This window comes from Heteronotia binoei, chromosome 21 (assembly GCF_032191835.1).
Source record: "Heteronotia binoei isolate CCM8104 ecotype False Entrance Well chromosome 21, APGP_CSIRO_Hbin_v1, whole genome shotgun sequence".
NCBI classification, from domain to species: domain Eukaryota; kingdom Metazoa; phylum Chordata; class Lepidosauria; order Squamata; family Gekkonidae; genus Heteronotia; species Heteronotia binoei.
The window spans coordinates 183,658,916-183,674,074 of record NC_083243.1 but is presented as its reverse complement, the minus strand read 5'-3'; the positions used below and the strand labels follow the sequence as shown (position 1 = coordinate 183,674,074).

Below are 15,159 nucleotides of genomic sequence, written 5' to 3'. Positions count from 1 at the left end.
GATTGTGAGCCATTCTGAGACTCTTCGAAGTGGAGGGCAGGATATAAATCCAATATCTTCATCTACCTCACAGGGTGTCTGTTGTGCGGGAGGGGAAGGTAAAGGAGATTGTGAGCTGCTCTGAGACTCTTCGGAGTGGAGGGCGGGATATAAATCCAATATCTTCTTCTTTTTATGGACTGAATTGAACTGCGATGCTGACATTAAAATGTGGTTGATCTGATTGCTTTCTAGGCATCACTGAGCTGAAGTCATGTTAGGTTTCTATGGGCAAATCTAGACTCTACATGAGAAGGCTGTGGTGCAGGCATCTCTCTCTCTCCCCTCCCCCTCTCCATTCTTGTCATGTTTATTAATATGTGACTTACCTTCAAACAGTACAATCAAGAAGTTTGATTTCCCTTTCAGAATGAACCATGAACCTTCTTGGAGATTCTGGATGAACACTTGTTGGTAGTTAGGGTTTTTTTTTTTGGGGGGGGGGGGTTGTTTTATTTTAAGTATCAATGATGCAGCAGTGTTTTGTAGAGACTGCAAAGTTTTGGTGGAAAGGAGTGCTGAAATCACAATTCACTGCAAGCTATCTCATTATGTCACAATCTCAATTTCACAAGAATTCATGGATTAGCTAAAACAGCATTGTCTATTAAAACTTATTCATCATTTTCCAGATCCAAGCTGCACACAGCAGATACATATACAGTCAGTTCCATGTCTCCTTCAGGGTAATTTGCTCTATGGCTGTTGAAGCCTCTGTTTCTCTGTGGGTGACCTGATTTTGCAAAATGCATAATCCACACATAAGGGAGCCTGTTTACTCTTAGGTATGTTAGATGGGCAACAATGGAGTTGATTATGTTTCCTCAATGAGGAAAAATGAATTATATGTAATCTGTTGCTGCATAAATTAAGTTTTTAAAAACTTTATCGAAGTTTCATTGTCTTTTCAGATCTTTCCAGGAAACGTCAATGCTGACAGTGTAATACAGCACAAATTTCTGCACTCTGTGAAGGCTCGTTTTGTGCGCTTCGTTCCTCTGAAGTGGAGTTTCAGTGGAAAAATAGGTTTCCGGGTTGAGGTTTTTGGATGTTCCTATAGTAAGTGTTTAATATTTTTACCAAAGTTGTGGGTATTGTGTCATCAGTTTGACAGGGATGCCAAGAAAAAATGTCTTTTTGATGTCTGGGCTATTTCAGACATTACTTATATAAACAGTAAGTCTGTCACTACGTGTACACTCAGTAGAAAATTGTATGTGTTGGACACCTAAAAAACAAAATGCTGTAAACAGGTCTAAAGTGGATTGTCATATGGGCAAGTACAATATCATGTTTTATTTTAGTCTTTTGGACAAGTATAACATTATGTTTTATTTTAGATAGGCAGTCTTAAAGAGTCATTTATTAATAGACTTGAGAAGCAATGTGCATGTGATTGCCTTAAGATACAATTAACTTACACTCAGGGTTGCCTCTGGGTGGGGTATGGAGATCTCCTTGAATTACAACTGAACTCCAGAAGACAGAAACTGGCTGATTTGGAGGATCCATTCTATGGCATTATATCCAGCTGAGGTTTTCCTCCCCCCATCCTCCTCAGGCTCCTCCTCTAAGATTTCCAGCAATTTTCCAACCTGTAGTTGGTTGGAAAACACAATAACTTTTAAGGGTTTGTGTGTGTGTGTGTGTCGGAAAGTGTCCTTCGCTTCCACAAATATCAAACATTCTGATTATTATTATTTTTTCTAGCTAGCAACTTGACACCTTTATAAAAACATAATGTAGAAGAAGGAGCATTAAAAAGAATATCATGCATTGTATTATAAAGACAATAGTCCTTTTATGCAAAATACTGGGAAACAAAGAACATAATTTATGTAATGGTGTACTCAGATAGAATACATTGGGAAACTTTATAAATTAGCGAGCCAGATAATTAAGGTTCAGGAATAGATAATTGAAGGTTTTAGTCAGGACTATTGTAGAAACAAAAAAAATCTAATTATAAACGGGGATGTGCAATTTATTTTGAGTTTTGCTTCAGAATCTTCATTGTTTGGTTATGTAGGTTATCACAATTAAAAAAAACACACACATTCATTGCTTTTAATTCCATCGGTTTCAATGTGAAATATTTCTGGCTATAATTGTTTTATGTACAATTTGTATGGAATTTTCAGGGACCGTGCCCTTCAGCCAAGGGCTGCCTGCCCAATTTCAGACAGAGGATGAAAAGATCCCGTTTCATAGGAAATTAAAATAAAGACTAGTGACTCAAAAATAATTGGATGCCAAAATATTTAGAAACCTACTTCTAATTACCATAAGATGTGGGGAGACATTTATACTTCTAAGGGAATTCTTATACTGAATAATGAGGCATTTGGTCATTTAAAGAAGCTAGAATTTCGCATAGGGCAGGGGTTTGCACTTCCAGTAAGACAACATAAACTGTCGTTCTTCAAAGAAGATAGGCAGATCAAGGGCGTAGACTTTCCAATTTCCCAGAAGGGGCTGGGGTTCAGCCAGAGGCATTACTATGATAGGTCCCTAAAAGAACTGGATCCAATGATGTCATAGGGAGGAGCCTGTGTCATCACGGGGAGGGGCCTCCATATTGACTATCTATGGAGGCGGGGCTATGGGGGATTTAGGGAGATGCTCCCCAGAAATTTAGCAGGAATCCCCCTAACAATGTCCCCGGGCGGGGCCAAACCCAGGAAAAGGTAGGAGTTGGCCAGTAGTTATAGTTGTATCTCAGCAGTCTCCTGCTGTGTCCTGTTTTTGAAATTCACTTTGGGAATCAATAGTCACTCTAAGGTCTGCAAATATGCATATCATGTGCATAGGATAAACTAATGGTCACAAATTTGACAGTAAAGGGCAACACAGAAAAGCCTTTAGGGGAACTTTAAAAAGTTTCCCCGGATGTTCATTTACAGGTGTCTTATTTCTGCCTTATTTATAAAGGTATTGTACTGGAATTTACAAAATTATGGCATCACAGATACCATTTAGTAAATGCATGTCTGGAGTCTTTGAGCTAGGGCAGAATAGAAAACAGTTGCTGTGCATTCAAAGCAAATGTGCAATAAAACAGCTACTCTGAGGTCCCCACTGAGTGTCCTGAAAAGTTCAAATGTTCTCTTACACAGGTTTCTCAGTCTTGTGAGTCTTGAGGTCAGATTTGTGTCCATTGCCTCTGGGGATCTGAAAGACTTTTTCTGCCATCTATGCCTGAAGGAGTGCTTCCAACATATGCAAGAACAGAAGAACACATCAACCTTCCAGGACACTCTGTGGGGGACCTTAATGTAGCTGCTTATTGCAAACGAGCTTCAGAAACAGATGGGAATAGGAGACTGCTGAATTGCAAGCTATTACAAAACTCAGAACAATGGAACCCCCAGGACTTAACAGAGATGTTGGCTTCTTCTCTCACTACACATGCTAAGTCAGTTTGTTCCCAGAAAATACCCAGAAATCAACTATGTTGTTCTAAATGGTGCCACTGAACTCAAACTTAGTTCTCACATCCATTGTTAATTGCTTTATTATCTGTATACCAATTTACTGCAATTTTCATGTCTTACCTAATATATTATTTCAATCTTAGCTGTATGTATTGCTCAGTTACTTAGACATTTTTACTCCAATTAGCTCTTCCTGGCAATTTAACCCCCTCCCCCTTACCTCTATATAATATTTGAAGAAATCTGTTTCAATTAATCTTAGGGAGTGAACATACTAAGTCTCTCAGTTCTTGCTTATACCCATAATGGAACTTTACTTGACTCATAGGTACCACTGGACTCAAACCTTGTCCCCACGCCTGCTTGTTAACTCTTGTAATTGTTTGCTAATTTACTGCCATTCACAGATCTCTTTCACATCCAATCTCAGCTATAATCACCTAGATGCACCATCTATAATCATCTACTACTTTTACTCTAAGTCCCGTTTCATCTGTACCTGATGAAATGTGCTTGCACATGAAAGCTTATGCCCAGAATAAAACTTCGTTAAAGGTGCCACTAGACTCAAACTTTATTCCTTCAGAATAACACAGCTACTCACCTGGATCTAAATAAAACAGTGTGCATGCACACGGAAGCTTATACCTAGAATTATACTTTGTTGGTCTTAAAGGTGCCACTGGACCTCAACTTTGTTCTGCTGCTTCAGACCAACATGGCTACCCCACTTGAATCCATTAGCTAGTTGGTTGCCCCTTTGAACCTGTACCACACCATTTTAGGTAACAACAAAATGAAAAGCATGAACATGTACAGAGTGCGCACTCCTTGGCAATGTTGTCTCTGGACTGCACACGGGACAAAAGGAAATTTTAACAGGCCTATGACCTTCATGTCCCCTCCACCAAATCTCACTTTTCCCCAAATGTAAGTCAGAGCCAAGCAAGTATGTTGAGCCCGACAAAGGCCTTGCAGTCTGACTGCTGCCACACTGAGAATGGATGCAGCCAGACAGGGTTAAGGACAGCTTTTTTCTTTTCAACAGACACCAAACACATTTAAGTATTGATGTGTTCTGGATATCAAAACCTTGGTAATTAATCTAGAGAGTCCAAAGATACAGACCAAAACTTTTTCAGATCATAATTGTGAAGGTAGTCCCCTGTGCAAGCACCAGTCATTTCTGACTGGGGTGATGTCACATCACGTTTTCACAGCAGACTACACTCCCCCCCCCAGCAAGCTGGATACTCATTTTACTGACCTTGGAAGGATGGAAGGCTGAGTGAACCTTGAGCTGGCTACCTGAACCCAGCTTTCGCCAGGATCAAATTCAGGCTGTGAGCAGAGACCTCAAACTGCAGTACTGCAGCTTTACAACTCTGCACCACGGGGCTCAGATCATAATTTTCTTTTACAATATCTCACTACACATGCTAAGTCACTCTGTTCTCACTTATACCCAGAAATCAACTATGTTGATCTAAATGGTGCCACTGGACTCAAACTTAGTTCTCACATCCATTGTTAATTGCTTTATTATCTGTATACCAATTTACTGCAATGTTCATGTCTTACCTAATGTGTTATTTCAATCTTAGCTGTATGTATTTTTCAATTACTTAGACATTTTTACTCCAATTAGTTCTTCCTGGCAATGCACCATGGAGCTCAGATCATAATTATCATTTACAGTATTAAGCATCCTTCAGACCTCTAGGATGGATGAATGGATGGACAAAATAGCCAACTTTCCAAGATCTCAGGTGAAAGATCTGTGCTCTCTGATGGATCCAGCAGCAAGATAATCTTTTGCCAGAAACATTATCAAAGCTCTTTCCCCACCCCCTTGACCAGGGCCGGTGAGTGGGAGTCGACAAACTAGGCGATGGCCTGGGGTGACGGCTCCCACAGGGGTGCAGGCAGGGATAGGCACCCCATCCCCATCCCTGCTCATGCTGTCCCTGAGCCTTTCTCAGCTCTGAGGGGTCAGAGGGGCAACCCTGATCCTCAGAGCCAAGAAAGAATGTGGCTTCCCTTGCCTAGCGTGCTCCGAACTTAGAGCACGCTGGGCAGGGGAAGGCACTCAGTGTTCTTTCTGGGCTGTAAGGCAGGGATCCTGAACCCCCTGTTGGCAACTGGGCACATGGGAGGCCTCCACCCCCTCTCTTCCCTTCCCGTCCCTTCCACTCCACCTCTCCCCCGATGTGGCATGCATCTTACCCTTCATCTTCTAAGAATGCACTGGAGAAGGTTTGGCTCCCCCTCCCTTCCAGTTCTGGAAAGGAGGGGGGAGAAGCGTCCTTCAGTGCATTCTTAAAAGAAGAAGGATAAGATGCACACAACAACTCAGCTGGTGGGGCTGAGGTGCAAAGCGCAGTGATCATGCTGGGAGGGAGGCAGAGTGGCACATCACAGCTGGGTGGGGAAGAGGTGGGACAGGGCTGCTGGGCAGGGGGCACTCTGTGCACTGTTGTGATGACATCACTTCTTGGTGATGTCATTGCAGCATGTGCACCCGCATTGCGTGCATGATTAGACACTGGGGGGGGGGGGGCACAGGGTTCTGCCTTGGGTGGCAAAAAAACCTAGCACCAGGCCTGCTTAGGTCAATACAACTTCCACATATATGTTTGCTGCTGGGAGAAGGGAGGTGTTTATCTATCTGTCTATCTATCTATTGTCTGCTCTGCTAGGTCTATTAGCATTTGTAAAAAGGTAAGCTTGGAAGATCATTACACCACTGACTCCTTTTTTTCCGGCCCAGAGGGGGAAAAAAAAACAGGGGGGGGTAGTTTTCCTGCCTCACAAAGTCCCAGGCAAAAAATGCATTTCTTCACAGGATCCACTATTCCATTCATGCCTTTGAAGGTCATTATTTCTCCTTCTTGAAAATCTAAAATGGATTGAAAGACATTTTCATACACTCAAAGGAGTTTGCCACTATGCCTGGCAATGGTTGCCTGGGAGAGGCCTGAGCCCCTGAGCCCCCGAGCCCCCAAGTCCTGTATTGATTGCCCAGGTGGGGCTCAACCCCCTCTGGAAAAATCCAGTGGGAGCTCAAGCCCCTTAGCCCCACCGTAGTTTAAGCCTATGAGGCAGATGTTTACTTGAAGCTCATAGAAAGGCCCAGCAGAGGTACAGAGAGAGGAGGAAGTGACTTTCATTTGGCATTCTAAGGAAGGCAAGTCAGGCAGTAGTGCAATAGAACAGGTAGGCAGAGATTAGCACCTGGAACTTTAAGGAACACAAGACAGAATTACCCAGTGAGCACAAAGGCAGAATATGCTGTATTTGCACTAGCAGCATCCAGGCAGAATTAAGGGATGGAGGGAGGTGGATGGTTTATATCCCTAAAAGGGCAAGCAGAGAGAAGGCACAAGTGACATTTGGAAGATTAGTAAGAAAACAGAAAAGGCAGAACCAACAGTTGAGAGCCCCAGGAAGCCTTTGGCTTTCCTCCTGCTCTTCTGGCCAGGGCAGTTTCCTGATTATTGAATTCTCGAGCAAACTTTGAAAGAGCAAACCCTTTAAAGAGTATGACTGGTGAAAACAATTTGTATTGAGAATAAGTACAATTCTTTTTCTTGAACAAAGCAAGAGTCAAGTTGCACCTTTAAAACCAAAGAATTTTTATTTAGAACGTAAGCTTTCGTGTGCTCTTAAGCACACTTTATCAGACTGTTGGCATAGAAAATAATGCCTGGTAAGGCATGAGGCAATGCAACTGACAGCCGCTATCAAATAGCTGTCAAGTAGATGGACTGAAGATGATCTGGCATATGAGAACTGGTTCTGGCCAGATGGATGATGTAACCAGGTGAGGAGTGCAGAACTGACTCAGAATGACTCAGCACCGTTTCCTCATTGGTTCAGCAATTAACCACAAATGTATATAACTGGAACTGTGCTGAACCAACTATCCTCTCAGTATTATTGATTGTCTGGTGGAGCATTATGTTGGAGAGCTGTATATATGTGTATAATAAACCTTGTAAATAGTTTAAGAAGCACAGTGTGGAGTGGACTGTGTTGAACTATTCCTCATCGAGTGAACTGGCAGAGGCAGACACAGGCAGTTCACAAATCTGCTAACTTCTACACCGATACAGACGAGGAATCCAGCACAGTGAGCAAAGCCATACATAGCTGAGCACAGCCATACATAGCTGGTAGGCAGTGGCCCAGAATGCAACATGGTACAGATTTAAGAACCAATGACAGTGAAGTAAAATTATCTGGTAGGCAGCGGTTTAGAATGTAAAATGGTACAATGAATAGTAATAGTAAAATTAGTACTATTAAATAGTATTAGTACTATTAAATGGTACAATGAATAGTAATAGTAAAATAGGAATAGTAAAATTAGCAAACTGAGCAAACCTTTGATTTGAGTAGCATGAGCATGCGAAAGAAACAAAACAGCAGTAGGCTGTAAAATTAACAAATTGAGCAAACCTTTGATCTGAGTAGCATGAGCATGCGAAAGCAACAAAACAGTAGTATGTCAAAATTCTTCTTCTTCTTCTATATGTATTGCAATCAATAACACAGACATTTAAGACAGACTAACCACTGGAAATCAAGGGTAAACTTACATACTAGGTTAACAGAAAAATACCACAAATAACCTGAAAAATTCCAGCTAAAAGAAAACAAAATTAATGTAGTCAATTTGGATATGGTAGTAGTGGGAACCACTGCTTATGCAAAAGACAAAACACAACCCCCCTCCAAATTCTCTCTTTGTCACTGAATCAGCATTGTTTGCTAGAAACATTTTAAAAAGACCGATCAGCACAATTATTTCAAGACATGCTTAAGTGTGCTTAAACACCCAGCAGTTTGGCTCACCAGTTGTGAACGAGAAGCAGATTTTTCAGTGATCAGTTTGAATGGTCATTGGCCTGTTCGTGGCTGGTTGGCAAATGGCTTCATTGTATTCCTTCCTTAACATGCAGTATGATGCAACTGGATTTTCAGGAACAGGTGTTGTCCCACAGCCAGATAAGAGTTTTGCTGTGGGACAACACCTGTGTAACTGATCTGCTCATGTCTGATTGATACCTTTGAACATTGTACGTTCAACTATTATCATTATTATTGTATTCCACTTTTAACCCATCCTCCTCTGAGTGGCAGGGCTCAAAGCAGGGGGCAACATTTCATAATCAGGTAAAAGCAGTTAAAGACCATAGATAACTCAATAACAATTTACAGAATTTGTATATCCTTATCCTGGGAGGTGGGGGAGGCAGGAAGTAGCCTGGCAGAACATCTCTATCTTACAGGCCCTGTGGAACTGCATAAGTTGAATTCACAGCATCCTTAGGCACGTTTGACTTTGATGATTTCTGTTCTCTCGTCCTCCATTTTTTTCCTGAGTCTGAATTCGTCTTGAACTTTCTGTATCAGATTGCTGGACACCATTTGTTCATTTGTTGGTATTTCAGTTTATTTTCATTAACATTGTGGATGTAATACTTGCAACTTTATCATTTTGTTTTCCATTAATTTCATTTTCATTGATTTTGTTTTTCAGCCAGCCAGTTGTGAGAGCACAAAGACCTACCATGGCTGCTTCTCACTCTCCCTTGTTGTTCTGCTGGGTCGGGGGTTCTGAGTCGGAGGCCATAGCTACAGGCTTGCTAACACCCCTTAGGAGTTTTTGAATACTTGATGGGGGTGCTCACAAAACGTTGCAATGGGTGGTCAAGTCAGAATAAATTACAGGGGTTCCGAATTCTCCTTCTCTGAAAGATAGTCATACAGTTGCAGTACTGTTGTGTTCCTTTTCTCCTTGACACCTGAGCATGGAACTTCCAGGAGCGAAGAGCATTTTTCTTGTGTGTGAAGGAGAGAGAATAGTCCTAATTCATAATACTACAATCAAAATGCACAAGCCATTTAGTGCCTAGTTCCAGCCAGCAATCTGATCAGGATAACAAAGAACGAGAAGAAAAGGCACACAAATGTCAGGTTGGTTGTTTGAAATTCCAGGAGATGAAAATGAAGTGATGGTTGTGATCAGGGCCAGCCTTAGACAATCTGCTGCCCAAGGCGGAAGTGCTATGGCTCCTCTCCCAAGCCCAGTGTGCGCTTTGGGGAAGCTGTTGGGGCAGCGCAGCTCCACCCCCTTGAGCCCAGCCAGCAAGCCAGCTCTTGGGGAAGCTGCCATAGCTAGTGAGCCAGGCTTTGGGGAAGCTGCTGCGGCAGTGCAGCCTCTCCCCTGAGCCCAGTTGGCGAGCTGCGCAGCTCCACTTCTGAGCCTAGAGGCCAGGAAAGGGAGGAGACCATGGCTGCAGGGCTCTTTTTGAGCTGGTGCACTTGTATTCAGGCTCAAAAAAACACCCCTGGTCATGTGGGGGGGGGTGTCCAATTCGCCACCCCCTCCCTGTCAGACATTGTAACTTGACTGTTTAAATGTGCTTTAAACCATCCAGGTTCCCTTGCCCTAACTAACTCCATCTTGAATGGTGCCACTAACCCTGAGAATAAAAGTTTGCATTTCAAATGCCTTTGTAACAGCCACTAACTCCCATGGGAATTCCTTGCATAGTCCTAACAAATGTAGCAAGCCTTTGAAGATAGCAAACCGCAAGGTAACCAGCAGGGTTCCTTCCTTGGGAAAGAGATAAGAAGGTATGGGAACCGGCAATTGCCTCCCAAAAGTGTGAGAATGGTTTTATTGTTTAGCTTTTGATGTTAGAGGATAAAATAGTATGTTTCACTGTCAACTGTATCAATCTCAACTTGCTTCTAACTCAGACCACTAGTTCTCAAATAAATGGATTAACTTGGCTACAAATGATGGTCCGTTTTACTTTGAAGTTCCAAGTCTGACATTCCCAAGACTGGTGCCCCAGATGAATGCCTAATTCACCCAGGGGCAGGGATGGCCTCGGTTAGGATCTTTATATTTCAGAAAGTTCTTGTTAGCTTCATCACTGGAAAATACTGCTGACCAGCAGTGATTTTTGTTTCAAAATAGGTTATGGGCCACCTTTTAAATGCTGATCATATTCTGCGTATAGGTAATATTGCGAAAAGCATCAGCACACATCCAACATAAATTCTGCTAACTGTCTAGAAAGTAGAACACATGTATCACAATCCAATGACTACAGAAATTCTTTCCCTTCAGAGGTTAGAAAGTATAATTTCTCCTTGAGGGTCAACGGGAAGGAATTTACTCTGCAGATCTTCCTGATACTACCTCTTCTTTTTTCCTCACTGACGGTGCCTTTCATACCATGAGATAAAATTAATGTACTGTGGAGAAATGCTTATGAACTGAAATCTGGGATATTTTAAGTCTTTAGACAGACAATGTAGGAGAAAATGAGTAAAAGAACTGAAAGCGCTGAGCTTGACTTCACAAGTTATCTAAATGGCCTTTCGGCACAGCGATAGTCCTAGGGTTGACAGGACTTGCCCCCCCAGTCGGAATGAAGAGGCAGACACAATTGTTGGGTTTTAAACCGGGCCGCTTTATTAGATTAACAAATATAACTGGCAGGGGGGGGGGGAAACCAGACCAGACAAGCCCTGGAGTCAACACCTGGACCCCGCCTTGTCCAAAGGGCGAGCCACCCTTCCCCCAGCACAAACCCGCCGTAATCGGGTTGTAACTGAGCGGCCAGGCCTCCAGCCATCACCCACCGGGCTGGCATCAATCCCCATGGAAAGATCCACCCAGGTGAGGCTCCCTGCGATCTGCATCACCGTACTGAGCCGTTTAGCCCATCTACGGTTCCTGCAGACCACCGCACCGACGGTGCTAGGCCATAGGTGCTCCCCTGGAAAACCCTGTGGCCAAACCTCATCCAGCCTGCGACCGAACTAATACTCCCCAAACCTAACCTACGAGGCAGTACAAGGTAGGCGAAAAACACCCCCACATGGCCAATTGTGCGGGAGTGAAAAAATTCCTACCTGGCCCCAAAAGGCGACCAGCATACGCCTGTACTGCCCATGGGAAGGGTGGGCGGGCAGAGAGCCAAAATCGAACTGCGTAGGTAGGCGGGAGCCGGGGCTTATATAGCCCCGCCTCCGCGCCTTGCTAAACACCCGTATATCGGGTGATGTTGCTGCCCCTCCCTCCTTCCAGGGAGGCAAAGACGGCCCCCAGCCTATAGCCTGCGAGCTGGCTCGGCTGGGAAGGGGCCGGACCTTGTAGGATCTGAGACAACAGCCGAGCATATTCAAAACATTACAGGGGTCCTGGGTGTACCTTCTCATTATGAAGTATAATTACTTGGGGGTGGCAAAATGACATGGAGATAGTCTAGGAGTGGCGGCTGCATGCTGCTAGCACATCAATAAACTGTTAACTGAGAGCCAGTCTGGTGTAGTGGTTAAATGTACAGACTCTTATCTGGGAGAACTGGGTCTGATTCCCCACTCCTCCCCTTGCAGCTGCTGGAATGGCCTTGGGTCATCCATAGCTCTTGAAGGAGTTGTTCTTGAAAGGGCAGCAGCTGTAAGAACTCTCTCAGCCCCACCTACCTCACAGGGTGTCTGTTGGGGTGGGGAAGGTGAAGGAGATTGTGACTCTAAGGCTGAGATTCAGAGTATAGGGTGGGATATACATCCAATATCTTCTTTTTCTTAAGGCGGCTTTCAAAGTTCTGTCAGGTCTTGAGGTGGACTTCACCCAAAATGTGTGTGTGCCGTCAAGTTGCAACTGAAGTATGGTGACCTCAGCAAGCTGCTTTCAAGGCAAATGAGAAGCAGAGATGCCTCGCTATTGCCTTCCTTCACAGAGTCTTCCTTACTGGTCTCCCATATAAGTACTGACCCTACTGGAGAGCCAGTTTGGTGTAGTGGTTAAGTGCGCGGACTCTTATCTGGGAGAACCGGGTTTGATTCCCCACTCCTCCACTTGCACCTGCTAGCATGGCCTTGGGTCAGCCATAGCTCTGGCAGAGGTTGTCCTTGAAAGGGCAGCTGCTGTGAGAGTCCTCTCCAGCCCCACCCACCTCACAGGGTGTTTGTTGTGGGGGAGGAAGGTAAAGGAGATTGTGAGCTGCTCTGAGACTCTTCGGAGTGGAGGGCGGGATATAAATCCAATATCTTCTTCATCTTCTCTTTAGTTTCAGGGGTGGAAAATGGTCAGTAAAATCAGTAAAAGTCAGGTTTTTTATTTTAGTCATAATTTGTCAGTTTTTTTTAAATAATGCTCATTAAAGTCAGTATTTCTTTGTTTTTGCGAATGCAATTTGTGACTTTTTAATAATAATAATAATAATAAACTTTTATTTATATCCCACCCTCCCCGCCGAGGCAGGCTCAGGGCGGGTCACAAGACATGGAGTGTACCATGATTATAATAAATACAATTATACAATAAGATACAATTAAAACACATTAAGATAAATTAATTAATTAAAACCATTACAAATTGAAGGTGCTTTTTGTTTTCATTCCTGTGTTTTGAGGTAAAGAAGAGGACAAGGGGGGAAAAAAACTGCTTGTGGGTGTAGCACAGAAAACTGGTGAGAAACAAAAGAGTTCGTTAAATTCTTTTTTCCAGCAAAAAATCAAAGATAAAGTAAAAGGAAATACAAGTCTTACCTTACAGTAACTACGTTTTGTTTTTGTGCTTATTTAATCATATCGCATAATGATTTTAATATGTTTTCTTATTTATTTATTCAATTTGTTTTTTTTATCCTGTCTCTTCTTTGTAAACAGGGCCCAGGGCAGTGTACAGCAACAAATAAACAGCATATTATATACAGGTTAAAACATTAAAATTATAATAAAATATCAGTCAAATCTGCTCAGATGGTAATTTACATTTCCAGTTATGCTACCATCCTGCTACCATCCTGCAGGGGAAGGGAGACTGCCAGCCAGATAAGCACCATCACTGTCCTCAGCCAAATACCTTACATGCCTTTTGGAATGGCATCAAGTCCTGCAGAGCACAGATGTTACTTCGCAGAGAGTTCCACCAGGTTGGGACCAGGACACTCAAAATCCTGGCCTTGGTTGAGGACAGCTGGAGATCTCAGGGACCACAAACAAGTTCTTATCAGCAAAGTGTAATGGCCTTCGGGGGATATACCAGAAGAAGCAGTCCCTAAGATATGTGGGTCCCAGACCATAGGGTTCCCAAATCCCCCGCTAGGCCTGGAGACCCCCGATTTGGAGCCTCCTCCCCCCGCTGGCCATAAAAGGGAAAGCGGGGGGAGGGGAGGGGGAGAACGGCAAACAGATCACTGAACGCTTGAAGTCCACTACGGACTACATTTCCCAAAATGCTTAGCGAGCAGAGGAATACTTGGCGTAGGGTGGTGGAGTGAGCTCGAGTCGTTGCCCGCTATTGGCGGTTGTCTTTGTGCGGAAGAGGCTGCCTGCGTTCCAGAGAGGGGGTGAGTGGCTGCTGACCCTGGAAGGCTTCCAGGATAGGGGCACCGGGGAAAGTGGGGTGCTTCGGATGCAGATTCCTAGCTGCATGTGTCTGTTGGAGACCGCTGCTGAGAGCCCTTTTTCCTTCTGTAGGGTCTGATTGTGCTGGGAATGCATGCTCAGCTGTACTTCTGCTGGTTTGTCTCTTCACAAGTTATAGATATGAATAGGGTTGCCAATCCCCAGGTGGATCCCCTGGTTTGGAGGCCCTCCCCCCACTTCAGGATCATCAGAAAGCGGGGGGAGGGGAGGGAAATATCTGCTGGGAACTTTATTATTCCCTATGGAGAGCTATTCCCATAGGAAATAATGGAGAATGGATCCACAAGTATCTGGGGCTTTGCGGGTGCTGTTTTTTGAGGTAGAGGCCCCAAATTTGCAGCGCAGCATCTGGTGCCTCTCCTTAAAATACCCTCCAAGTTTCAAAAAGATTGGACCAGGGGGTCCAATTCTATATGCCCCAAAAGAAGGTGCCCCTATCCTTCATTATTTCCTATGGAAGGAAGGCATTTAAAAGGTGTTCAGTCCCTTGAAACGTGATGGCCAGAACTCCCTTTGGAGTTCAATTGTGCTTGTCACAACTTGCTCCTGGCCCCACCCCCAATGTCTCCTGGCTCCACCCCCAAAGTCTCCTGGCTCCACCCCCAACGTCCCCAGATATTTCTTGAATTGGACTTGGCAACCCTACCAGACCATGAAGAGCCTTAAAGGTAAACACCAAAACTTGAACCTGATACAGTGCTCAACTGGTAACCACTGAAGCTTACACAGTGTAGGTTGAATGCGTGCTGTTTGCAGGGTCTCCATAAGGACCTGCACCGCTCATTCTGTACCAGCGGGAGTTTCTGTGCCAGTCTCAAGGGTAGGCCCATATAGAGCAAGTAACAGCACTCCAATCTGGAGGTGACTGTTGGATGGATTACTGTGTCTAGGTCAAGGCAGGCCAGATATGAGGCCAGTTGGTGTAACTGGAAAAACACTAATCTGGCAACATTTGTGATCTGGGCCTCCATGGATAAGGAGGCATCCAGAATCACACCCAAACTCTTGACAGTTGGTGCTGGTGTTAAGGACACACTGTCAAGAGCTGGGGGTTGGCATCCCAACCCTGAATCCTCCCTGCCCAGCCACAAAACCTCAGTAGGATTCAGTGTCAGCTAGCTCTGCTTTAACCATCTCACCAAAGAATTCAACTCCTCATCCAAAACTGATGGGGCAGTATCTGGCCAGCCATTCATGAACATATATAGCTGGGTGTCATCAGCAT

General features: G+C 44.0%; 1 protein-coding gene across 1 annotated transcript in view; it reads left to right on the top strand.

The window, feature by feature from the left end:
- Positions 1-15,159, top strand: part of CNTNAP5 (contactin associated protein family member 5) — a 705,383-nt gene that overhangs the window by 270,985 nt on the left and 419,239 nt on the right. Inside the window, exon 4 of the mRNA XM_060261906.1 lies at positions 951-1,098. Within this exon, the coding sequence (XP_060117889.1) occupies positions 951-1,098 (148 nt within the window). The remainder of the gene's footprint in view (positions 1-950; positions 1,099-15,159) is intronic.